This window comes from Natator depressus, chromosome 3 (genome assembly GCF_965152275.1).
Source record: "Natator depressus isolate rNatDep1 chromosome 3, rNatDep2.hap1, whole genome shotgun sequence".
NCBI classification, from domain to species: Eukaryota; Metazoa; Chordata; order Testudines; family Cheloniidae; genus Natator; species Natator depressus.
The window spans coordinates 157,770,248-157,796,309 of NC_134236.1; the positions used below are offsets into that span (position 1 = coordinate 157,770,248).

At 44.9% G+C, this 26,062-nt stretch overlaps 1 protein-coding gene and 1 long non-coding RNA gene across 3 annotated transcripts in view; one reads left to right on the forward strand and one right to left on the reverse strand.

Moving 5' to 3' along the window:
- XDH (xanthine dehydrogenase) overlaps nt 1-24,280 on the reverse strand; it is a 73,771-nt gene extending 49,491 nt beyond the window's left edge. Inside the window, exons 1-12 of one of the 2 annotated variants that reach the window (XM_074949153.1) lie at nt 24,122-24,253; nt 20,797-20,879; nt 16,366-16,423; nt 12,682-12,778; nt 11,005-11,113; nt 8,690-8,816; nt 7,639-7,700; nt 6,289-6,414; nt 5,474-5,560; nt 4,544-4,685; nt 3,577-3,669; nt 1,540-1,691 (exon numbers count right to left, since the gene is read on the reverse strand). In XM_074949153.1, coding sequence (XP_074805254.1) covers nt 1,540-1,691; nt 3,577-3,669; nt 4,544-4,685; nt 5,474-5,560; nt 6,289-6,414; nt 7,639-7,700; nt 8,690-8,816; nt 11,005-11,113; nt 12,682-12,778; nt 16,366-16,423; nt 20,797-20,874 — 1,131 coding nt within the window. In that variant the 5' untranslated portion in view covers nt 20,875-20,879; nt 24,122-24,253. Of the gene's footprint in view, nt 1-1,539; nt 1,692-3,576; nt 3,670-4,543; nt 4,686-5,473; nt 5,561-6,288; nt 6,415-7,638; nt 7,701-8,689; nt 8,817-11,004; nt 11,114-12,681; nt 12,779-16,365; nt 16,424-20,796; nt 20,880-24,121 lie in introns of both variants that reach the window. The other variant, XM_074949154.1, reaches the window with a different exon arrangement.
- The window catches only part of LOC141985234 (uncharacterized), a 55,933-nt gene continuing 49,604 nt past the window's right edge, over nt 19,734-26,062 (forward strand). The window contains exon 1 of the long non-coding RNA XR_012638890.1: nt 19,734-20,077. This is a non-coding gene — a long non-coding RNA (uncharacterized LOC141985234). The remainder of the gene's footprint in view (nt 20,078-26,062) is intronic.

Consider the following 26,062-nt stretch of genomic DNA (forward strand, 5'->3'; position numbering starts at 1 on the left):
AAATATTGGAGCCATGATGAAGGGCCTGATCCTGCAAGGTGCAGAGCACCTCCTGAGAAATGCTCAATGGCTCAGTTCCTACTGGCTGTGCTGGGAACTGAGGGCACTTATAACCTTGCAGAATAAGGCCTCGTGTCAGGTTTTTCAGCCTGCTTTAAAAGTGATTTTTCTTATTCAACAGGTCTCTGGCCTCAAAAAAACATAGCCCTCAATAACTTGCAAAGCACAGAGGAGTAGGATCAATAGATGCTCACATTCTTGGTTAGCCCTAAAAGCAGGGCTTGAACTGCGGTTTGCAGAGGACAGGGAAGATGCACCCTCTAAGCATCAAGGCAGTATCAGCTTCCACACTCAGCACTGAGTAGGATGACCATGTTAGTGTCGCATTGAGGTATGACAGGCCATTCCAACCCACCTCTGCCCATCTCTCATCTTCCTTACAGAGTCAAAACACTCTGGGCATAGGTAGACTCAGACTAGGAAAAAGCCACATCAGCTCTGCTTTTCAGCACCCAAAGAGCACCTGGGCCCAGGTATGGCCAGTGTCATTCAGGCAGCCCTGTCGTAACACCACTCCAGAGAAGCCCCTGTTGAGGGCTGCCTTCTGAAGCAGTAGCAGAGACTGTAGAAGACGGAGTCTCTTTTGCTTACAGAAGAATTATGGGGTCAATGCTATGAGGCTTCCTGGTCAGGCTTTTGTTTTAATGACCCTTTGCAGTTGTGGATCCACCATAAATGCTTCTTTGTTAAATGACTCCTCATTTCCAGGCTGCTCTAGAGTTTTCCCATTTGCCTGGTAATAGTAATGAATGCAGCAGATTCCTTCTGCTTTTCCTTGGTGAGCTGCTCATGTCATATAGCAGTGGCTCTCAACCTTTCCAGACTACTGTATCCCTTTCAGGAGTCTGATTTGTCTCACATATCCCCAAGTTCCGCCTCACTTAAAAAGTACTTGCTTACAAAATCAGACATAAAAATACAAAAGTGTCACTGCACACTATTGCTGAAACATTGCTTACTTTCTGATTTTACCATATAATTATAAAATAAATCAATTGGAATATAAATACTGTACTTACATTTCAGTGTATAGTATATTGAGCTGTATAAACAAGTCATTGTCTGTATGAAATTTTAGTTTGTACTGACTTCACTACAGTTTTTTATGTAGCCTGTTGTAAAACTAGGCAAATATCTAGATGAGTTGATGTACCCCTTCAAAGACTTCTGAGTACCCCAGGGGCATGTGTACCCCTTGTTGAGAACCACTGTCATATAGCAACCTAAGACGACACAAGACAAAATAGTCTTCAGCCTCCACGGGCCTGCAGTAGAATTTTATTGGAAAAAAATCCACAAGAAAGGGACAAAATGTCTTTCAAATAGGGGCACAATGTCTTTCAGATGTCCCAGCGTAATAAGAGGAGCACGAGGCATGTGATACTGGCAGGGTCAATTACTCAATCTGAGTTTTCTTCATTGAAGTTTCTTGCCCCTCCCTCCCACATTAGCTCACTAGCTTTCCCCCCAGTCACTTACTGCAACGTTTTTGATCTGCGGGCCTGCAAACCACCGCAGCTGTTCTAGAACAGCCCGGAACAATTCCGTTTTGCAGGAAGGAAGTTCAGCCATAGCTTTTTTCAGCACCACTTCTACAAAGCTCAGGGTGCAGGCAGCACCAAAGGTAATACCTACAAGGGGAGACCAGCAGAATTTTTACCAACAGCCAAGGTGTACATCTCCCAGGAAGACAGTTACACCGGGGCACTTGCAGAGGAAGGTGCATGAGGCGCTGTATTGTTCCCATAAAATTTTTTTTTTCGTTCATTCGTTCACTAATATACCATTTTCCGGTTGAAAATGTTCGACCGCTTCTCCTGACCGAACATGCACTAAACCGCAGAGTCCACCCACAACAGGCACACGCACAAACTGCCCCCACCAATTAGGAACCACCCACAACTATACCAACCACCACGCTTATGCCAGCACTTATTGGGAGACGAAACGCGTCTGGGAATTGCTCATGAGCTAAAGAACCTTTCCCTCATAGGTTGCCAGTGTGACACACAGGTTGTTCCTATCTCACAGGGGCCCCTATCTGAGATGAGTCTGGTGGATTTAAATTGCAACTCTCACATAATAAACTGAACACTATGCTTTATATGTGTTGGTACGCTCAACTAAGAGGTGAAGAACTGCATTGGACCATGGATACTGAATTACTTCTAGAGTGTGTCTACACTGCAACATAAGCCCAGGCCTGAGCCTGGATTCAAGTCTAACCCCCTTGCGACTACACTGCAATTGTACTAACTCACGGCTCAGACCCAGGGTCTCAGGATTCTTCAGGGCTGGAGGATCCATGCTCAAGTTATGTCGGGACCCAGAGTCCAAGCCCTATTGCCCCACTTGACTCGGGTCCTGGGAGTCAGCCAGATGTATCCCACAATTCCATGGGACAATTTCCTTACTCCTCTTTATCCCAAAAATATGCCATTCACTCTATTGGAAATGGAAGCCACCCCGCCTTTGCAAGTGGCAGACACTCAGGTCAGCATTAACCCATTGTATTCTGATCACCAACCTGCAAGCACACTATCAGAGCGCCTCCTGGGTTTGCAAAGGAGCACAAACTGATCACGCCTTTTGCAAAGCGAGCTGATTCCTGCTAATGTGCAGGGTGGGCAGCAAACTTTTCCCACAGTGCACCGTGGTCCTAGGACTAGAGCATCCATATTTGGGGGTAGGGGGAAGGAGAGGGAGCGCTAGGGACTCTGGAATATGGTTATTTTGACTTGGGTCTGCACCCTGCAGGGTGGATGCCAGAGCCCTAGATTTGAGCATGGGTTAGAAAAGTCTACAACGTAGATGCTCAAGCCCAAGGTTCCCTAACCCTGCGCTTACATTGCAGCGTAGACGTATCCCTAGAGGTTGAGTCATCCTGGCAGGGCATACTGGCATACTGCTTCTGCCAGCCAGATAAGCTCAGGACTTCATTCACATGGGCTATCAAACCACTGCCTTATAAGCACAATTTTTTAAAATGAAAGATTATGGTCACTTGCAAATTATTTGTTAATATGCAAATTAACCCATAAATTTGCATAAACCACCTCACATGGAACTGCTATGAAATTTCTAATATTTTTCCCAGTAATGACCATTCCTGGACCTTACTACTATGTGTTTCCAGATCTTTACAACATCTGGGCATTGTGAAATCTTTGTATTGAAATTTAACTCAGATCTGCCTTCCCCCCATCTAGTCCCAATAAAGGGGAAACAATTCAACTAATTAATCTCAAAATAATGATGAGCGGCTAATGCGTGCTTCCCTAATGATTCCCTTACTCATGCAACTTGTCCTATTGATTTCAGTGGGACTCCTAGCATGAATAAGCTGAACAGATCTGGCCTCAGAAAAGGTGATGGGAATAAAAGAAGGGGGCCCTTCATCCTAATCAAAGCAGTTCTAGTTTCTCTGTTTTTTGGGGACGTGCACCTAGCCCCTCCCTTGTACTTTTCCCAAAGACCACACTGACTGCATAGCATTATGGAATACTCATTACCTACCCTCCTCGGTGTGTTGAACAAAGGTCATTTCAGGGATCCAAGCTGGTGCTATTATCACTGGATACAGCATGTTCTTTAACTTCATCTCAATACCTCAAGGAAAAACAAGACTCCCTGAGTTAGATGCTTCTCAGGGAAAAGACAGCATTATTGTGTAACAAAGATCAGTGACCACATCTTATACCGGTTATGTAACAGCTTAAAGAGCTCCCGAAGAAGGGTCACATTTATCACTGGCCAATGGTGGTATTTGCATAATGAAATTTTAGGGCTAGAATCCATGAGATGTCCCTCCAATCTGCAATACACACCAACCTCTTCCCCTGTGAAGGAGCTCCCAGACTGCATGCGGACATTACTGACTCATTGCTATCATCATGTTAGGCTGAATAGCACTTGAGTGGGAAAATAGGATGAGATATCAGGAGGGGAATTGTTCATGAAATCAGACTGGCTTTGCAAATCTCTCTCTCCCTCTCCACCCCCTGCAAAAAAAAAAAAAAAAGTTTGAGCACACTGCAAACCCTCACATCCTAAGAGGTTTGCTCAGTCCCTGGACAACTTCAGGCAAACGGCTGAAAGTTTCAGGACTGGATTCACCTAAGTACATTTTCAGTGCCTTTCTTCCCTTCCTGCAAAAACCAGAGCAGGCTGTTGTGTATCTGTGTACCTCTTCTTGTCAATAACCCATTAATAACTGGCACCAAGTTAGAACGAAAGGCCCACCGATCTGAATTAGCACTTATTTAGCTTGCTCCAACAAACAGGACACAAGGATGTTCGTGAGACTGATCCATGTGGGAAGAAGTAAAATCCTCCCTGACATGCCCGTCAGAAACCACCCCCACAGGGGTTTAACTCAGGCAGTTTTAAGGAAGTCCACACTGGTTTTGCATTGTGCTTGGGAAAACCTTTCTGTGGATAACTTTAGAAACTGCTGAAACTGAGCCTCAGCTCTTCCTCTTACCAACTTCTGTGTTCCCTACAACGAGCTTAGCCTTGGGGTACTGAGCCTTGAGCGCCAGCAGCTCCTCGAGTGTCGTGGGCTGTATCCACATCACACGCTCGCCTTTGAAGCACAGCTGTTCCTGGGGTTTGTCTTTCTGCATCTGAGAAAATAAAATGGGATGGACTCAGATTGTAAAATGCTTCCATCAAGAATCCCTGCCCCAGCTTTGTTTTTGCCAATTCTCCTCATCGCATGACTGCTGCTTATTAGGAAGACGAAACTAGCTAGGAGTCAGCCCAATGTCGCTGCCCTCCAGTAACACGGGAACTTCTTACAAATGAAACAGAGGGAGCTGGTGTTGGCATAAACAAACTCAGTGTGACCCTCATGAAGGGAGCATCAGCGCACTGGATAATGTTGGGTTGGGTCTGGGGGAGCTGCCAGCAGCTGTGGAACTAACAACTGAGTTTTAAGGGTGATTTGTTAAATGTATAGGAGGCAGAGAACAAACCCACCTCGTGGACCCAACCCTGGGCTATGATCACTGTGCAGGGCATCTGCTGGTAGAAAGTCTGCCCAGCCTGGGATAGCAGGGTCACAAGCCTCCATAACTGTTCCTTCATAGGGAGGTGCGGGATGATCGGAGAGGAAGCTAGAGCAGCTCTGAAAGTGAGTAGTGCTGACTGGAAATGGCTTGGCCCAGGCAGCTGGGGGATGCACTGATTCCACTTATCCTGTGTATCCCATGGAAAGCCTCTTCTGGCAGGGCTCTTATGTGAAAGACTGGAATGCTACTGCCTGCTCCAGGTCAGCAAGTGTGTCTTATTTTACTGGTGTCTGTCTTTTACACTGTAAGCTCCTTCGGGCAAGAGCCACATAGGTCACTCAAATTCCACCTTATAGAATCAGGCCAATGAGCTGAATTCATTGCTGCATGAATGCGCCTACCAGCAACTCTGGAGGGAAGATAGGCTCCTGTGTGGGATCCAAAGGATGGAATTCAGCTGGGTTGAACAAGATGGAGGACACCATTGCCTGTTATACAAAGCAAATTGCTGTTAGAGAAATTTTTTTTCTCAAAACAAGAGGACTTAACTCTGTCTACATGTAACTCTGGTTCATTTTTCCTTTCTGACACAACGCTTTTCATTATTTTGTTAAATGATGAACAGTACAACGAATAGAGTGGAATGACGCAGACTGATGAATTAAACAATGGCCCAGTTCTTGAGCTCCCCACTTATATTTATCTGTCCTTAGCAGGAGTTTGCCTGGCTAAACACACAGGGTTTTATTCCAGTCTCACTTATAGCAATGTTAGACTGGGATAATTGAATAGAATCAATGGTAGATTTGCTTGAGCACGGATCAAATAAAAGCAAAGTGAGGCCTGGTCAGGGTGTGAAAAATCCACACTCTGAACAGTGTTGTTAAGCTGGCCTGTGTCCCTGTGTAGACAGTGCTAGGTCGACAAAAATTCTTCCATCGACCTATCTACCACCTCTCGGGGAGGTGGATTACATATGCTGAAGGGAGAGCCCTCCCATTGGCATAGGTAGTGTCTACACTGAAGTGCTAGAGCAGTGCTGCTATAGCATTTTAAGTATAGACAAGGTCTCAGTCTGAGGTGCTTTGCCTGAATAAAATCAGAGTAAAGATTCAGGCTTTGGCACGTACAAAACAAAAGTTAAATTACAAAACACTAACAAAGGATAGTGAAAAGAAAAAAGAGGAGAAAAAATAAAGGTGTGGCAAGGCCTTACTGCATTGTCTTCTTTCTCGTTCATGCAGCAACCTGTGTCATTGACTTTTCCACCACAACAGCCTCCATGCTTTCCAGCCATACAGCAGCCTGGGCCATTGATTCCTTTCCCACAGCAACTCCAGTCCTACACAGGCAAAAAACTGCTTAGAGAAAAACCTGGAGATTTCAAGCAAGCTAAATAGGTTTCATCCACTTGCAAAAGCAATTGGTCCCCCATTTATAATTTCTATCATAGGAACAGAGGAATTGGAAATGGAAGATGCCAAATAATTAGGTCTCTCCCTTTCAGTGGGTCTGAATGTCCCCTTACAGCGTATTCTATGCCGTTTCGTTTTAAATAACCCAAGTAGTGGCACTTCCATCACCTCCTTAGGGATAGCTCAGTGGTTTGAGCATTAGCTTGCTAAACCCAGGGTTGTGAGCTCAATCCTTGAGGGGGTCATTTAGGGATCTGGGGCAAAAATTGGGGATCGGTCCTGCTTTGAGCAGGGGGTTGGACTAGATGATCTCCTGAGGTCCCTTCCAACCCTGATAGCCTATGAGATTGCTCCAGTGTCTGATGGGTTTCACAACTACCTATAATTTCATCCTTTACACAGAATAATATACACATGCACCACGCTAAATCATTGCTTTATATCCTGGTGTTCACTACCCATCTGAGGAACGCCCATAATACCAATCAATGTAGTATCTAGGTGCTCCATTTCTCCATGCAACCCCCCTGGGAGGAGACTTTTTTAAAAATGATAAGTAAAAAGCGTATGGCTGTGCTTAATGCCCCACCCACCTGGGTGGTGGGTGTTGGGGGGAGGGGTCTATTCAGCGCTAACATTTCAGCTTAACACCACTGTCATTTTAGTTTTGCAGTTCAATTCTCATGAAAGTAATTACCCAACCGGACTCTGCAGTTGTATGTCCCTCGTCATGCACCGTAGTTAGGCACCTTTCTATACCTGCACATAGCCGGGTGATCTGGGAACTGCTTTGTTTTGTGGGATGCTGTATTTTTAAGAGCCTTAGCAAAAGCACTGTTAAAAGAGGCCTGCTTACTGGTGACCTGACATGGGACCACTGCACTGAGCACTCTAGTTATTAAAGGGAGCTAACCTGAGCAACTGCCATTAACGAGTAGGTCTTGTCATGTTATCAGTATGTAACATATGTACTAACAGGATCCAGGGCTGCGTTTAGGATTGGTTGGGGAGTGGCGGGGGGGAGGGGGGAGGCTGGTTGGCAAATGTATTCCCTTTTTCTCCCAGTCCAACAGTGTATTTTATCAACAGTTGAGCAAGTCAGCCTGCTGAATGCCTTGCAGAAATTTGTAATGTTATATGAGGCCACTTACTTTAGCAAATGTCCTGTACCCCTGCAGAATGGGTCTGTATCCTGTACAGCGACACAAGTTTCCTGCATGGCCAGTGCAAAGGGATAAAGGTTAAGAGTCATTCAGTCAAGAATTTCTGTGCACACATCAGAGGCTGATTTTGTGAGTGTTTTTCCCCACAATAACCAGCTCAGCATTAGACAGAGCTGATCAGAAAATGGGGGGAAGTGAAATTTTGAGACTATTTCTGCACAAAATCCCCCACTCTCTTTTTTATGTAGAAATTCAAAATCGCAATGAAAATTTTCACAGACATTTCAAAAATTTCCAACTATCTCTATTTAGCATTCAGCTGCCTTGATTGCATGTGTTTAATCTCAACATGCCGATTATCTAATGTCTGGAGCAACACAGAGCTCATTTCTCTTCCGTGGCTGACCTCTCTTCAGCAGGGGTGGCCACTGTACTGCTGGTCACAACTCCCTGATTCAGCACGAGCCCAATCCCAGCCCCAGCCTTAGTTAAAGCAGCCAAGGGACTGCTCTAACCTACACAAGAGGAGAACTGGCATAACGGAGTTTTGCTCCTCCACATCCCCAACCCTGGGCACACCCCTATATGTGGGGCTGGTGGTTGGGTCAGAAGCAAGCTCTGTCATCTCCATTGGCTCTATGCCAGCGAGGAGTTTCACCCACCCACCAGAAGGTGATTTATTTAGTTTGTAAGCTCTTTATGGCAGAGACCACCCTTTTGTTCTGTGTTTGCACAGCAACTAGCACAATGGGGCTCTGGTATATGACTGGGGCTCCTATGCACTATGGTAATGCAGATAATTCACAACAACAATGGGAATTCTCCACTGTCTATCTCCGGACAGAATCTGTTCATTTCACACCCATGAGCAATGTACTGTGAACAGCTCATTCTGGACAATCCAGGTCTTACTTTGATAGGAACTGGCCAGTTTTAAAGCAATCAGGTTAGGTGCACTCTGTCCCACTTGGGGAGGGAAATGTAGCCCCGAAAAAGCACGAGATGCATGCCTGCAGGTCTGTTTTGGAATAGGCATTACCTTGGAAATTCTCTTCGATCTCCTCCATGTTTGGTTGAGGTCTGTTGCGAAGTAATGTATACATGGACATGACAATGCCAGGAGTGCAAAAGCCACACTGGGATCCATGGCTTTTTGCTATTCTCTCCTGAGAGGAAAAAGTGACCAAAACACAAACAGATCTTGTTAGCAGCACTACACTGATTTCCTGACCTCACTAGTCAGTGCTTCCTCACGTCTCTGGGCAGACTCTCCCAAAGGACTTAGGGCTTGTCTACACTTACCGGGGGATCGACACACGGCGATCGATCCATCAGCAGCCGATTTAGCACTCTCCCGTCGACTCCTGTGCTCCACTGGATCAAGAAGAGTAAGGGGAGTCGACGGGAGAGCGTCTCCCATCGACATCGTGTAGTGTGGACTCTGCGTTAAGTATATCTAAGCTACATCAACCTGAGTTACGTTATTCACTTAACTCAAATTGCATAGCTTAGATCGACTTTTCCCTGTAGTGTAGACAAGACCTTAGTCCATTCAGATTGGTTTCAAACAGACTCACGAGAACTCATACTGCAAAACTGGGATCTGGATTTCAAAAAAAAAAACCCTAAATCTTGGCCTACTGAAAATGATGGGAGTTTTGCCATAGAATTCTTTGGGGCCAGGATTTCACCCCAGGAGTATCTGAGTCCCTGGATTTCCATTTGCTCCATCATAAAGATAGGGGCTATTGGTCAGAATCAGATGTGCCTTTGGATTTCAAACCCTTTTCCCTCAAAGCTTAAGTGTTTGGATTCTGCGGGGTGGGGAGGTGGTAGGGAAAGGAACAAGCTCTATCCAATTGGACCCACCCAATCTCCATCCATCTCACTTTAGGTCTAAGTGTTCTCTCTTTGTGGTTTACCATCATGGAAAGAATCTATACAAACTGCTAGATATGTGCAGAGGAAAACTTAATTTCCATCTCAAGGGCAGCATCTCTAGCAAAGATGAAACAACTAGTGACTCCAAACACTGCAATGTAGTATCACCAGTGTACGATAGTAACACGTTGCATTTCTCTCACAACTTCCAGAACCTTTTGGAAACATTACTAAATTAATCCTCAGCAATGCCCCTGTGAGGGGGACAAACGATAATATCCCAATGTTACAGGTAGAGAAACTGAGGCACACTGAGTTCCTGACTAAGGTCATCCAGGAAGGCCAAGGCAAAGCCAAGAATAGAACTTAGATTTCCTAACTCCCAGTCAGGGCCCCACAGAGGTTTCAAGGGGCCCAGAAAGGACAAAATCTGAAACTGAGGCCCCCAGCCCTTCCAAAGTATTACTATAGAGATGAAAGAGGTTAAAGAAGACGAGAGGGGATGGCAGGTAAGAGAGGGCCCAGGTCTGTAGTGTTGCTGTCCACCCCATGAGGATGGTGGGGGTTCTGCCTGCATGCAGCCAAGGAGCCGCTTCCATTCCTGCCTCTCCCTGAGCTCTGGCCCCACTGCCAGTTGGAGTGGTATTCCCAACCCCCGACCACACTCCTACCTCTGGGCTCTCAGCATGGTGGGTTGCCTCAGGTCTGGTTCAATGATGCCAACACCAGCAACAGTGGGATGTGGGCCCAGCTGGGGCAGGGGAGTCACTTTTCACACTATTGATGGTGGGCGCCAAGCAGGAGTAGCGCTGCAACCCCATGTGCCAGGTCACAATACCTCTCGCTCAGATTTGCCGCAGCCACCCACCCATCATTTTGGGGGCCCTTGGGCAAACTGCACTTTTTGTTCTACCTAGGCCCTACACAGCCCTGCTCCCAGTCCTGTGCTTTAGCCACAAAATCACTCCTGGTGTAGGACTTGGATCAATACAACGTTGCAGGGCCAAAGCAAGAACACTAGCGGTGTAGCTGGAATGAGACCTAATATCATGTTTGCTTATAACAGAGAGTTACAATGTAGACATGTGCTTAGGTGCCATTCCCACTACGAGCAAAGTCTGCGCATGCGGTCTAAGGTGAAACCCACACCCTCCGGGCTTTGGCTTTATTAACAAGGAAAGTAAGAACAACACAAGCTAAACCTCAGCCCAAGTATTCCTCCCAGGGTAGGCTGTTCCAAGAGTTCCTCCAGTAGAAGCTGTCTGTCCCAGGCCCGTGGTCCTACTGCACAAGGAGCTGTTCCCACCTCCCTTATATCCAGGACAGAGCTAACAAGCCATGCATGCCCCCCAAGGGGTCAGCAGAAAGCAGTAACTTACCAGGTGTTAGAGCCCTACGCTAACAGGATGAGTCCGCAAAAGATGCCTGCCACAGGTTACATTGTCTTAAGACTTAACGGCAGAGACAGCTCACCTGGACAGGATGCAGCCTTGTCTTTGTGCTCCCTATGCCTTCAACAGTAGTCACTGCTACGCGATGCAATGCACAGATGGGGAACAGACAAGCATTTACAGAGTAGTGGCTAGTACCGTAAGTTAAGGTCATTCGTTGTAAAATCATTTGCCAGTGGTGCTCAGCAAAGGAAACAGGGAATCATGAGGTTTGCCTGCTTTGCAGCCTCTGATATATACAGTTACAATTCTAGGCAGCTTGGTTATGATAAGCAAATGGGCTAAAGAAAGGCAATGTTGCCTGTGACAAAACACTGGAGTCATGACAGCTCCACTCAGACAAGGCAGAGTCCTAGTGAAGTCTGACACCCTCAGGGACATATCTAGACCTTCTTCATTTGATGGGAAGGGCCAAGTGGAAATTTCCAAATGCACCCTTTGTTGCTTAATGCACCTCTGAAAGGAACTCAGATGCCATGGTGATGGGTGTAGCGTTCAAACCTAAATTAGACAGAACAGACTGGACATACTTATTAACAACCAGCCAAATCCTGCAGCCCAAACTCAAGCAAAACTCCCAGTGACTTCACCTGAGCAAGAACTGCAGGATTTGGGCCAGGGCTAACAGCACTAATTCTTCTCAAAGCACTTATAAACATTAAACTAACTAATTAGTCCTCACAACGTCTCTGTAGGTAGTTTAAATGAGTATACAGCAAATAGGGAAACAGAGGCAGAGATGTCAAATGACTTGCCCAGGCCACATGTGAAAGCTGGGAATAATACTGTGGAGTTCCTGGCTTCCAGCCCTGTGCTTAGACACACCTCTTGTAGGTGGTGAACAAAGTGAAAATGTCTCTGATAAAAGATTAAATCAATCAATGTAGCCAGAACTTTCCTCATAATTAGCTCTCCTGATCTCCGCAGCCTTTGTAGCCCCAAAAATAAATTACATAAATAAATATTCTGGCTGCTAGGGGACAGAATGATTGAAGGGATTTATTAATGAGAACCATACTTTTTCTTTTCTTGGTCAGCCTTTGACCTCATTAGAGATGTTCACCAACCCACGGTAAAATACCCATGGCATTTTCACTATATGAAGCTTCTGCCATTCTCGACAGAAAGAATAATCAGTGTTTTACTTCTTTTTGGTTTGATTTCATTGTTTAGCTCCACAAACGATCAAGAACTGAGAATGACATAATTCCATGTGCCAAACAGAAAGAATTTTTTTGCAGATTAAATGGATATCTGCAGATACAGTGGATATCAACAGGCACACAGAAGCAAGATGATTCCAGAAATGTAATAGTGATAAAGATCCTAGCAGGGTAATTGTTATTTTACTCTTTCCAGGGCAAATGCGGGGCTGCATTGCAACAGGAGAATGCTACATTAGGGTTACAAAGGTTACCATATCAGGAAACACCATCTAAGCTGACATCTGGTCTGTCACAAGAGCCTGTGCACATGCTTCAAGACAAGATGTAAAATCTTCATAAGCATTGTACAATACCGTTGGAGGAAATAACTTCTTGTATCTGCTGAGTTTACATCCTAAATTGTGGATTGAGGCTTTGGCAGAACCGTAACATTATATAACAACATTTATTTAATCATAAACAATGCTGCATTCTTGGATTCATGACTATTTTCATTTCCATCTCAGTTTACAGGTTCAGCATGCAAAGGATACACAATTTTCTTCTGGGAGTTGTCAAACTTGGATATCATAACAGTGCAAGCACCACATCCACCTTCTCCACAGCCTAGTTTGGTTCCGGATAGCCCCACTGAGAGAACAAGGGCTAAGGAAAATACAGAAGCATAGCAATAGCCCTGGCAAATGTACAGCCCACAACCCTTTTACAGCCAAAGTTTTCCAAAGGTTCTGGCTGAAAACTGAGTTCCTAATTTTCTTCACACTTTCCCTTATCAACAACTTAGTTTTGACAGAAGCAAAGCCTCAACTACTGATGTGAAGACTACAGGACGGACACACAAAGATCTGATCATAAGCAGTTAACTACCCAATACGCTTATTAGAGCTGGTTAAAATTTTCTGAATCTTGATGTTTTTCAACAATTTTTCAAATTTTGACCCAAAAAAACAGGAAGGGGGAGGAAATACTGCTGAAAATTTTTTTTTTGCAGTGTTGTTGTATTCATATTGGTCCCAGGATATGAGAGAGACAAGGAACGTGAAGTAATATAGTTTACTGGACCAACATCTATGGGTGGAAGGTACAAGGTTTAGAGCTACACAAAGCTCTTCTTCAGATCTGGGGAAGGAAATCAGAGTATCTGAGCTAGACACAAGTTGGGACTGACTGTTAAGCATAAGGGGTACACGTTGTAGGCAGCCACTTGAAATGGAGTGGGCAATAAGAATTAGACTGTTATTCAAAAGGGGTTTGAAGTGGACTATTGCAGATTAGCAGACAGGTGTGTTACAAATTGTTGTAATGAGCCATGAAACCAGCATCTCTGTCAAGTCCATGATTTTTAATGTCTTGTTATAAATTTAAGTTCCGAGGCTCAACTTCTGAAGGTGTTGTGCAGGTTTCCTTTGAGGACAAGTATTGAAAGATCAGGTATGGAGTGATCGGTTTGTAAAAAATGCTTACCCAAGGGTGATATAGTGTTTTTGGTTTTTATCATTTTTCTGTGTAAGTTCATTTAAGAGTGTAGTGATTGGCTGGTTTCACCCACAGATTTGTTATGGGGCATTTAGTGCACTGGATGAGATACACCACATGTTGCAATAAGCATGTGTAGGACCCATGGATCTGGAAAGGTGTGTTGTGGGGTGTACTGATCATTGTAGCAGTGGAGATATGTCTGCAGGTTTTGCATCTATTGTTCTGGCAGGGTCTGGTGCCGCTTTGAGTTGGTGGGTCCTGGTCTGTGGTTCTGATGATGAGCTTGACAAGGTTTGTGGAGTTGTTTGAAGGCCAAAAGAGTGGGTTCAGGAAAGATTTGTTTCAGGATGTGGTCCCCATCAAATATGGGTTGTAGTAGTTTGATGATACCCCATATGGGTTCCGGTGTGAGGCAATAGATGATAACTAGGGATTTCCGGTCAGTGGGGGGGGCAGGGGTCTGTACTGAAGCAGATTCTATGGGGGTATATGTTTCTGTACCTGCATCTGAGATTTTGACACCAATACAAACATGTGGAACAAGTAAGTGAGCAAAAAGGTAGGTGCTGGTACACACAAAAACATATAACTTCAGAAAACAAAGTCAGCAAAAACATAGGTAGCCAATTTTAGTCAGACAGATTTAGAGCCCAATTTTCAAAATTTGTTTCTGATAGTCAAATTCAGGAGTCTGTAGAAACAACTTAACTAAAAAGAGTTGATGAAAACAGAAGTTCTCTCCTGTAAGTGCAATAGCTATGGAGATTCATGGATAACAACAGGAATTAAAGAAAGTCCCTGATTCAGCAAGGTACTTGAGCATGTGTCTAACTTTTGAGTAGTCCCATTGAGGTTGTCTATTCCATAAATCCATCACCCATATGTCAGTTTATTGCACATACAGAAAGATGAATATACATGAGCAAATACGTCACACACACAAAGAAAAGTACATGAGTGCATGCAGGAAAATAAAGGAGTTCTTATTTCCTGGGGCTGTATTACCTTTTCTTGGGGACCTCTCCTGCAAAGGGGCAGCCATAGGCAAGGGAAGTCCCCAGTAGCATGGTTCTAATGGAGCCCAAAGGAAGGAGGTGCTGGGAGCTGGAACCAGTAGAGAGGCACAGGGGGATCTACCAGGTGCATTGGCTGGCCCCATGAGCTCATCTACAGGGGTGGAGAGCATCTTCTATATCTCACAACAAGATGATACGGGAGGAATCTACCAGACTATTCTAGTGGTGATTTTCTCCTTCCAATCAGTTCTTGCTCAGGTTGAATTTCACCCTGCGTATATTGGATCCTCCTAGTAGTCTTAACTCAGGGCACAGTCCCATAAGCCCTTTGTACATTGAAATCCCATTGACCTCAACAAGAGTTTTTTGCACAGAGAGAACATGTAGCATCAAACCCAGGAAAAATGCCCACTGAACCCCAGAAACATATTAGGGCTTTTCATATCATCCACAAATCATCTGGGTTTACCTGAGGAATGTCAGAAGACAAACTTTTGCAAGCTTCTAGGATGAGAGGTGCTGTGTCAAAATCATATATTATTATTTATAATTATTTATCATTGTTTATAGTGAACTGGATCGGGCACTGCAGAGGAAGACAGAACTGATTTTCAAGGAGAAACCGCCTTTGTTTGCAGTAAATATATGGCCATGCTGAGATCATCAATTTAGGCTTGCTCCTCCACTGTTGAAGTCCATGGCAAATTGACTTCAATGAGAGCAGGCTTGGGCCCTTTCATACTAATGTCATTGAGGTTCCCACTGGAATTGACATGAAACTGATTATCTCTGCACAACCATGTGTCCACTATAGCAGAACACAGCTTGTTCATGGAAATCCATCAAGGCATAATCTAAGGGTTTTCTCTTCCAATGTCACATCGGTTTTATCAGGATGTGGGTGAAAAGCTTCCCAAGGAGCCAGAATTCACCATGTAGATTTTCCATAAACTCTGGATTTGTAAGAAAACAACAGAACCAGGAGCTTTCCCTACAGAATATGATCATCCCAAACATTAAATTATTTGAATTACACATTAACAGGCTCAAACACCTAGGACCAAATGGTGACTCTTCATGAACAGCAGTGCATGGAGATAGAGAGAGGACACAGCAGCCTTCTTCCCCACTCCTTTGTGCACCCATGCTGCATCCAGACAGAACGCTGCTGTTAGCGCTCCCTGAGCACAAGCGGGCGGGTGCCCCACACCCAAAAACGAACATGGCTAAAGTCCTCCTTCCTCCTCCAAACCCTGTGCACCTACCAGAACATGGCAGCAAGACTGGGGTAAGTACGAACTACACCTTTGTAAAGGGACATAGGGTCTAAGTTGGGAATCTCTTTGCATCGATGGTTTTGATGTATTGAAACAGAAATGGAAATAGCCTTAATTTGTCAGTGAGGAAATTGCTACGCAGTTTATATGTGACTAGAAGTGAACTGTTCTCTCAATTTTATGGGCTCTTTTTTGTACAATTCTCTCTCCCCGTCATATCTTGAATCACTAGCAACTATCGGAGGCCTCCCTTCCAAGTACTAGCTAGATTTGATGCTGCTTAACTTTGATGAGCTGATGAACTCACAGTCCAAAATAATACCAATCTGCATATGGCTCTCACCCCCAAACATGCTGTCTGGTTAGGGTTTGATAGCAACAGTTAACAATGGCAAAATGCCATAACCATTTGAAACCATATACAGTTCTTCCTGACATTGGATACATTTTCGCCGTAGGTAGGTCAGTAAAGTTGTTTCTGGGTCCACATTTTTTTCCAACACCTGAAAGAAGAGAAAAGTATTGTAAAACATATAATCAAGATTTATATATCTAAAGAGACAGACATACAGACTCTGAAGATGAACTTCAGTCCTGGTGCGACTCCGTTCACATCAACGGCATTATACCAGTGAACTTTATTCCTTTCCCCACTGCCTGTCACTTTTAAAATCTGCTTATATAGCACAATAGAGGTCAGGAAAGTGAAGTGTCCCAGAAACAGGGTTAGCAGCAAATTAAGGCCTTGTCTACACTACACAGTTTTGTCAAAAAAAGGCAGCTTTTGTCAACAAAACTAGTGGAGGTGTACACACTGATTTAACTCTCCTGCTCTGCTGACAAAATAAAACCACCTCAATGAGAGGCACAGAGCTTTTTGCAACATAGGGCTTGGCTACACTTGTGAGTTACAGTGCAATAAAGGAGCCCCGGGTGCACTAGCTCACTACCCGTCCACACTGGCAAGGCACGTAGAGCACTCTGACTCCGCGGCTACAGCGCTGCTGGGTACTCCACCTCAGCAAGTGGAATAACATTTGCTGCACCCCCGCTGGAGCGCAGCAGCGCCAGTGTGAATGAGGTGTTGCATTACTGCACTCTGATTGACCTCCAGAAATATCCCATAATCCCCTTAAGTCAAGTGGCCACTCTTGTCATTGTTTTGAACTCGCTGTAGGAATGCAGATATGCCCTTTCAAAGCTCCGTTTCTGACAGCTGGCTGCTTATCTGCTCCAGGACAAAGGAACCATTACTGAGGAATGCTGCTTGCTTTGAGTGAGTGAGAGAGAGAGAGAGGTGTGGGGGGGGGGGAGGTGGGAGGGAAGGGAGGTCTGCTGCTGTCTGAACTTACAAGACAGCATGCTGACACACTCTCAGCCCCCCAAAAACCCACTCCCACCCCACCCCCCCCGCATTTGAAAAGCACGTTGCAACCACTTGCATGCTGGGATAGCTATCATAATGCACTGGTCTTTGTGGCCACACCAGTGCGCTTCCAGCTGAGAGTGTAAACACTCGGCAGAGTTTTCCCTGCTGCGGTCCCTGAAGGCTGGTTTAACTCCCAGCGCTCTACAACTGCAAGTGTAGCCATGCCCATAGTTACAATGACGCAGTGTCAGAGTAAACACTGCATTCTTTACATCGCCATAACTGGGCTCCGGGAGATACCCTGCAATGCCCACCAAGACTTCTCTGCTCACTGTTCTGAACTCCATGGCCCTGCCGCCAGCTACGCAGACACGTGCCCCTCCCCTTTCAAAGCCCCAGGAAGTTTTGAAATTGCTCAGCACAGAGAGCTCACATAGCTACTGCCCAGCTGAGCATGCTGGCTCCCTGGCAGCAAACACACTCCTGCCTGGACTACAGGGGAGGGGGTGGATCTCCTGGGTTTGTGGGCAGAGGAAGCTGTGGGAGAACTCGGAGGTAATCACAGATTCAAAACATTAACATGGAATCCTGCTCTCCCCGGCAGTAGGACCGCAGCAGCAGGCAGACAGGGTGGGCTGATGCTGGGGGTGGGAGGAGAGACTGCTGTGCTGTGCAGAGCCAGGGAGGGAGGCGGGGGCTGATGTCGGGGTGTCCCCCTCACCCTGCCGGTGTACTGGTCTCCACTGAGCTGGGGTGGGAGTTCAGGGGAGCGCCTGTATGTGCACCAGCTTCTGCCTCACTCGCCCAACACGCACACTGTCTCTCTCTCACACACACACTCCCTCAACACACACACACACTTATGTGGGCTTCTTGTGTCAGTGTTCAGCAATGTCCGTTTGGTCATATTACTGAGTGCTACTTTAAGAAGTGATTTAAATTGTGTCACTTTTCGGGTACACACAGCAATCATTACAAGGTTCATAGCATGGTGCAAACAAACAATGTCAGGCTCAGCACACTACAGCAACACACATTACTGTGGTTCCGTGTTAATGTGCTCCTTCAAGACATCCCTCAGCCAAATAGCCCCCCATTGAGCTCCTCTTATAGACTTGTGTTTATAACACACAGCACAAAACCAAACAGCAGCGCAGGATCCATCCTTTCTGACAGAGACGGCTCGGTTGCAGGTTGAAAAGTGGCTGGCAACCTAAAAGGATGCCCACGGAACAATGGGATTGAGAAACCATCATGTGACCTTGCCCTTGCTCCCATGAGGCATTGAAATCCCTTCCCAAAACACCCTCTGGCCAGTTAGACAGTGGGATTGCTACCCACGGTGCACTGCTCTCTGTGTCAACACAAGAGCTGCTACTGTGGACTGCTCTGCTGACACAAGAAGCACAGTGTGGACATACAGCAGCAGTTTAATTATAGTGGTAGCTGTATATCAATGTAACTTAAGTAGACTTAAATTCGTAATGTAGACATAGACTAAGGAGGGACAAAGCACTTGGCATCTTGGAGTTTAGTCCATTATCTCTCCTGCAGAAGCCCTGATCCAAACACCATGTTCTAATAGGTTTGGTCGTATGTAAACAAATTCTGTTAGTGATGTGAGACCCTCAAGAAGTTCAGAGGTTTGGTTCATATGAGCAAAGAACTATTAAGTGATCCAAAGTGCAGGATTGCCTGGATCAGGATTTTGGTTCACGCCCATCTCTAATACTGAGTTAACTAATACTCACTTAAACCTAAATGCTGACCTTAGAAAGTTATTTATTACAGTAAAATATTTAATTCTTGCTAGATGTTATTTATTAAGGTAACAAGCTATTCAATTCTTGTTGGATCTGGGGATACAACCTAAGATTCAGCACTGATTCTGACTTGACATGAAGCTTATCTGGCACCTTTTTTTAATGTTTTATTAATAGTTGTGACATTAATAACCATCTCGAACCTGGAAATGGCTGGTTTTGGTGTGGCGGAATCTTAATCTGTGCAATTTCAGTCAACTCAGACTTGATTGTTGGTAATGTTGTTTACTGTTACCTATTTTATTAGATTTAAAACTCGGGTTTACTTGAACCTTCCCCTTGTGGTCAGAAACCAAAGTTTTGTATTTGTTTTCTTCTGGCCTGCAGGGTTTGTTTTGCTCCGTCAGTATTAACAGAGTACTAAGGCACATTTCCAGTAAAATTGCATAATAGGATGTGTTAATGTTTTCTTGACTCTTACAATGTAGGAGTCCTAAGTACAGTCGTTACAGTTTACTTAAGATAATGTCTCTCAGTTTTGAAAGTCTAATTGAAGCAAAGAGCACTTTTATAACCTTTCCCCCCTCCCCAAGATAAGATAATTTATCACCCTCTGTACTTTGAGCTTTTTTTCCCATAAGACCCACATTTTTATAATTGGCTGATTAAAGTGCTACTGCAAAATGTAGCTGGGGAGTGGTTACATATACAGCTCCTGTATTTGTGACCATAAAACAGATAATTTGTCAGGCAAATGGACTCTGGCACTCCTCACTATTCAAATCTTTACAAATATAATATTTTCAAGTGACTGGCATCACAGAGGTATTTGCAGCATTCCTCTGAAAGTATATTAAGCGTGGGGACTACCATCAGAGGTGAAAGTAAGCCGGTACGGCATAGCGGTAAGGAAGTGGCTGCCGGTACACAGCCGACTGTACTGGCAGGGCTGCTGATGAGGGCAGAGGGGAGGTCAAAAGGGGCAGCTGCCCTGGAACCCAGGGCTCCCGGCAGCAGTGGTACCGGTAAGTCCGTTAAGTTACTTTCACCCCTGATTATCATATGTATCTCAGTAATGCTGGCTACTTTCAAGAACAAAGTTGCAAAGTTTGTAATGGCATTAGTGTGAAGGTACACATCAGCCTGGTTTGTGCACGTGATCTGGGAAAGTAGAGAAACATACTTGCGAAGTCAGATTTTTGTTAACATGCTGCTGAGCCTTTCGGGTTATGCTGGGACCAAATTTAAACAGTAAGATGCACAAAGTTGGTTCATATTGTAACATACTCATTCGATCATTTTTAAAAGCCTACGGTAGTGCAAAATTAAGTTATAATCACACAAAAGTCCAGAATTTCAGAGTTCAGGTTCCCACAGCTAATCAGGCCTCTCAAGCCTATTTTGTCACACAATGCTAGTTATAATAGCTGGATGTATACGCCAACATACCTGGCTCTGAATTTCCTGACTTTTGTGGGATTCTAATTCTAGAGTCTTCTCTGCAACAATCTCAAGGAAGGGGCTGGCTTCTTACGACCTTGATTTGTTTTTTTAAATAAGCATTCAATCAAAAAGGCACCTACATTCCAGCATGCTCTGTCCCACACTCCCACTAAGCAATTGCTGAAACTGACGGGTGAAATTCACCCCCTTCTCCCCCGCCACACACCCCCAAGTAAACAGGCTGCAAGTCTTTGTGTGAGAACTGCTCTGGTGAGTAGGGGCATAGAATCCCCTCTCCTACCTGAGGGCAGTATTCATGGCTGCAGTGCATCCCCCTGCATGGCTGCCACTCTCTCCTCCCATGGCTAGTGGCTTCCATTCCACCTGCAGTAAATGGTACCTCATTATGTGTTTATTTCAGTAATGAGAAGCAGTTCCCTACTTCAGATCCTTCTGAGAATTACTATTTTCAAATCACACTATTGTCAAGCACAGCAAAATCCACATCCCTGTTTGTGGTCTATGTACATGCCCGGCCTGGCCCTTTCAAGCAAAGCTCTTTTTGAGCTATCCAGACATAAAAAATAAGCCACTGGCCAATTTTCTTCATGCTTCAATAAACCCCAAATGGCCAAATAGGTTTTCTTGAGATTTTCCTAAAAATATGCAATTGTGGACCAAGAATAAACACAAGAAGTCTCATCACCAAATGGCCATTACTTGGGAAGTTGTGAATGGCTGAAAATATGGGCTTAGGCCCTGATTCAGCAAAGCCTTAAGACGCCAGTTATTCAACAAAGCACTGAAGCATGTGTGCAAGTTCCACAAAAGTTAAATCTTTGCCAAGTTGGGGCCTTGGAATGGAAGCTGCTCCTTATCATTGGAGCAAATACATAACGTGCTGGGCACCCTCACCACACCTTCTTTTCAAGTCAAGAGACCAGATTCACCTCTTACTCCTATCGTTGTAAAGCAGCACGAACACCATTGTAGTAAATGGCGTTGCTTGCATGTAAAAGTTGTGTAAGCAGGAAGAATATTGGGCCTACTGGGAGTTTTGGGTGCTCAGTGCCACTCGGAATCAAGCCCAGGGCTTGAATAAGACCACACACCTGTGTAAGTCAGGAGTGACTTCACTGCATTCAATAGAGTCCCCTGGGGTAAAACTACTGTGCGATCAGAACAAGGCCCCACTTGTTGGCCCTGCCTTATGACACTGCTGTGAACACTGTTAATCTATCTAACTACATGAATTTATTATTGTTATTTTTTGTCCTCCCTCGGGTCTTCCTCCAACTGTTCGTTAGGCTCATTTGTATCGTCTCTAATTGGCTTTTAAATTCTTTGGGTGGAAATAATGTCTATTTATGTGTTGCACAGTGTGTAGCATTATAGGACCCCAATACTCATTCTGTCTGTCTGCTTAGGTACTCGACCCTTCAAATAGGATCTGAGTACCTCACACCCATACTCCTGCACAGTGCAAAATGAAATAATCCCCATTGATTTCAGGATCGACCCCTTACAATTACAGTTCCCATAGGCAATGGAAGAGGAGTGCCACCAACCAAGTTCTTTGCTGACTCGGTCCTTCTGCTGTGTTAGGTCTTGACACACTTGCATAAGCAGCCTCAAGCTCAACCCCTATTTCCAACCAGAGAACTAAAAAATGGTGTCTGCCAGAACACTCTACACCAAACCTCTGCTCTCCTCAGACGTTGGGTAGGCTCAGATCCAAATGTCATGGCTCAGCGCACTCTTTGTAAGAGGTACAGACCAGAGCTCTTGACTTCAAACATCCCTGAAATCTCAGGAAAGTTTGGATCCAAATCCAGATTGGGAATCAAACTCACAACTCAGTCCCATCTCTAGCTGGAATAGGGTCATATCCTGCCCTCATGCACAGCAGATGGCCAAGCTGATTAACTCCACAGCGCACAGCCTTGTTAGGTGAAAACTGGGATGGTAGGAATCCTGCTCCCGAATGCAGAACAGCAGCACAGTCACTATGGCAGCCTCTGAACCAAGACACCACACACCATGTTCTCTCCACGGGAAAGAAAGGCCAGTGAATCGGTGTACTGATTCTCTGGCCCAGCCCTGCTCTACTCTTGAGCAGCATGCAAGGAATCTTCATAGATCTGTGCTCCACAATGCACAGGGAGTGCACACCTTGACATGACTTCCCACCATGCTCGTCTCTGGGCAGTAGCACTGCACTGGTCTCATGGTATCAATGGCCATAAAAATAGGGGCAGGGTTTGCCCCACATTGAACACGGACATAGGTAAATTCTATTGAGAGTGCAGTAGAGTGGCAGTCCTGACTAGTTTCAGTGCCTTGCAGGATGCAGACCACAATCCTGGTTAGCGTTAAACCTCTTCAGAGTGAGGGGATGCTGTGAAAAACGGAATTCACTGTTCAAAGGCTTCCACTGTGTGCAGGAATCACACCACCCACCTTTGAAAGGTGTTCCAAAACTTCCTCTCTACTGACACCTCAATCCGGGACTGTTCGTAAGATTTGTCATCTAAAAAGAATGGCTCGGGTGTGGGAACCTCTCTCATATCCTCTGCAGTGAAGACCAATGCAAAGAATTCATTTAGTTTTCTCTGCAACAGCCTTGTATTCCTTGAGTGCTGCTTTTAGCACCTTGACCATCCAGTGGCCCTACTGATTGGCAAGCTTCCTGCTTCTGATGTACTTAAAACATTTTTTGCTATTAGTTTTTGTGTGTTTTGCTAGTTTGCTTTACAAATAGGTTTGTTTGTCTGTGGCCAACCTAATTATATGTTTACATTTGACTTGCCAGAGTTTATGCTTCTTTCTATTTTCCTCAGTAGGATTTGACTTCCAATTTTTAAAGGATGTATTTTTGCTTCTAACCATCTCTTTTACTTTGCTGTCTAGCCATCATGGCATTTTTTGTTCTCTTACTGGTTTTTTATACAATTATTTTGAGTCTCTATTATATTGTTCTTTTTTACTTTCCATTTAATAGTGTCTTCATTTTTGTGTAATTTCCATATTTGAAGTTAAATGTTACTGTGGTAGGTGGGTTTCATTGGAATCGCCGCCGCACCTCCCCTCCCCCCCAGGATGTTAAATTTAATTATATGGTTGCTATTACCAAGCAGTTCAGCTATGTTTACTTCTTGGACCAGATCCTGTAATCCATTTAGGAATAAATCTAGAATTGTCTCTCCCCTTGTTGGTTCCAGGATCAGCTGCTCCAAGAAGCAGTCATTAATGGCGTATAGAAATTTTATCTCTGCACCCTGTCCTGAGGTGACATGTACCCAGTCAATATGGGGATAGTTGAAACCCCCCATTATTATTGGGTTTTCTGTTTTTGTAGCCGCTGTAATCTCCCTGAGCATGTCACAGTCACAGTCACCATCCTGGGCAGGTGGTCGGTAATATAGCCCTACTGCTATACTTTTATTATTCAAGCATGGAATTTCTATCCACAGAGCTATTACGATACATCCCAACCTTTAAAGGTTGTTGTTGCTGCTACTGCTGCTCTGTTGGAAAACTTCAGTGGAAGAGAATATGATAAAATGACTGATTAACACAGCCAGGATCCAAGAACAAAGAGAATAAAAAGTTGGAATCTCTCTTACCTTTTGGCCGTTCACAAAGAAAATCAGCTGATCAGTTGTCCTTTCTGAAGCCATCCTGTGCACTGCCCAAATTCACTCTACAGATCACAGAGCAGGCCTACACACCATAAGACAGTAAGCACTACTGGCATCAAGGCACGCAATGTGTGTCAGACTTAGGAATGTTTGACCGTATTTCCACCCCCAAGTTATATAAGAATTGATCTGGAGGTGTGCCAGCTGCAAGTGGCTAGTGCTTCCGCAGCAGTAATGATAGAACAGGAGAAGTTGAAAGAACAAAGTGACCTGCCCCCCTGATACAGCACTAGATTAATTTGAAAAGTTATTTAATTGCATTTCCATTCTGAAAGACACGGCCGAGCTTGATGCACCCAAAAATCTGGCTCTATTAGAGCTTACAGAATTAACAGCATTTTGCTTTGGAGCTCCACGTAGTTTTTCCAACCGTTTATCACTGCACTGAACCAAGAACACTTGTGATTTTTTTATACTTGCCCTTTCCAACAACAACCAGCCTCAGCATCAATAACTTTATAAGATACTTTCCTGTCAAAACAGTGAGGACTTCCTCTCTTAATTTTCACCTGATATACAGAGATCAGTAAGCAGAGTCACTGTGAGATTATTTCATCATTTTTCTGCTTACGATTTGTAACACTCCAGTGCTTTCCACATGAAAGGAAATAAACATTTAAAAAAAACACACACACACTCTGCATGCTTCTAAAGGACTACAGATAACTCGGTCCTTATGCCCAATCCAGCTGTGCATTTAAGCACCTGTGACTTTAAACGTTTTGAGGGATCAAGAGCTAGCCATAATGTTCTCATCTAGGCTCCGAGTGCTTAGTTTGTTGTATCCTTACCTTATGTAGATCTGGCATGTGGCATCACAGCAAAAGACAAGGAAACCGTCAATTCTCTGGGAACGAATTTGTGTTCCCGTTCCTTGATTTTGTTTTTTCCCCAGTTTCTCTGTTATGCAACTTTCAATTCTCCTGGGCTTTAATCCTGGCTTCTCAGTGGCTGTTCCAGAGCATTCCACAAAGCCCTCCACCAAGGCATGGCAAACTTGTGCTGCTGTGCATTTCTTTACCTAATGCATCATCATCTTAATTTCTAGATCCATGCGAATTACTCTGTAGGTGCCAACACAGTTCCAAAAACCAAAGAATAGAAAAATGGTCACAGTGTAGTGACTAATCTTATTTGCTCTCCTCTGCTTTCTGTAACTTTTCCTTTGTTCAGTTCCTTTCTTTATAGGCAGTCACTTCCAAGCACTGGTTTTACTGGTATTAACTGCCTTTAGCTTCTTTAAAATACCTGGGAAAGAGCCAGTTTTAGCTCTGTTTTCCAAACTGCTCTGACCAGCTCACGCAATTTTAAAACTGAAAACAAGAAACTGAAACCAACTGCCACACCCAGAAGCAGCCTCATTTTGATTACTCTCTGCCAGACTGTCAGGGCAGCCACCACCAGTGCATGCATTATTTTACTAGCACTTGTTTGTTTGTTTTCTGCACTCTACCTCCCTGGCTACACAGTAGGAAAGTTGAGGACAATATGTGTCAGCAATGGGTTCAGCATTGACTCAGCAGCACCAGTGGTGAGCTAGAGCCGGTTCACACCGGTTCGCTGGAACCGGTTGTTAAATTTAGAAGCCCTTTTCGAACTGGTTGTCCCACGAGGGTTCTAAAAGGGCTTCTAAATTTAACCACCCGCCAAAAGGGGCGCCTTAGGCGCCGACTCCGGGGTGCTCCGGGGCTGGAGCACCCACAGGGAAAATTTGGTGGGTGCAGAGCACCCAGCGGCAGCTCCCCGCCCCACCCTGCGCCCGGCCCCAGCTCACCTCCGCTCTGCCTCCGCCTCCTCCCCTGAACGCGCCGCCCCGCTATCCTTCTCCGCCCCCCCACAGGCTTCCCGCAAATCAGCTGTTCGCGC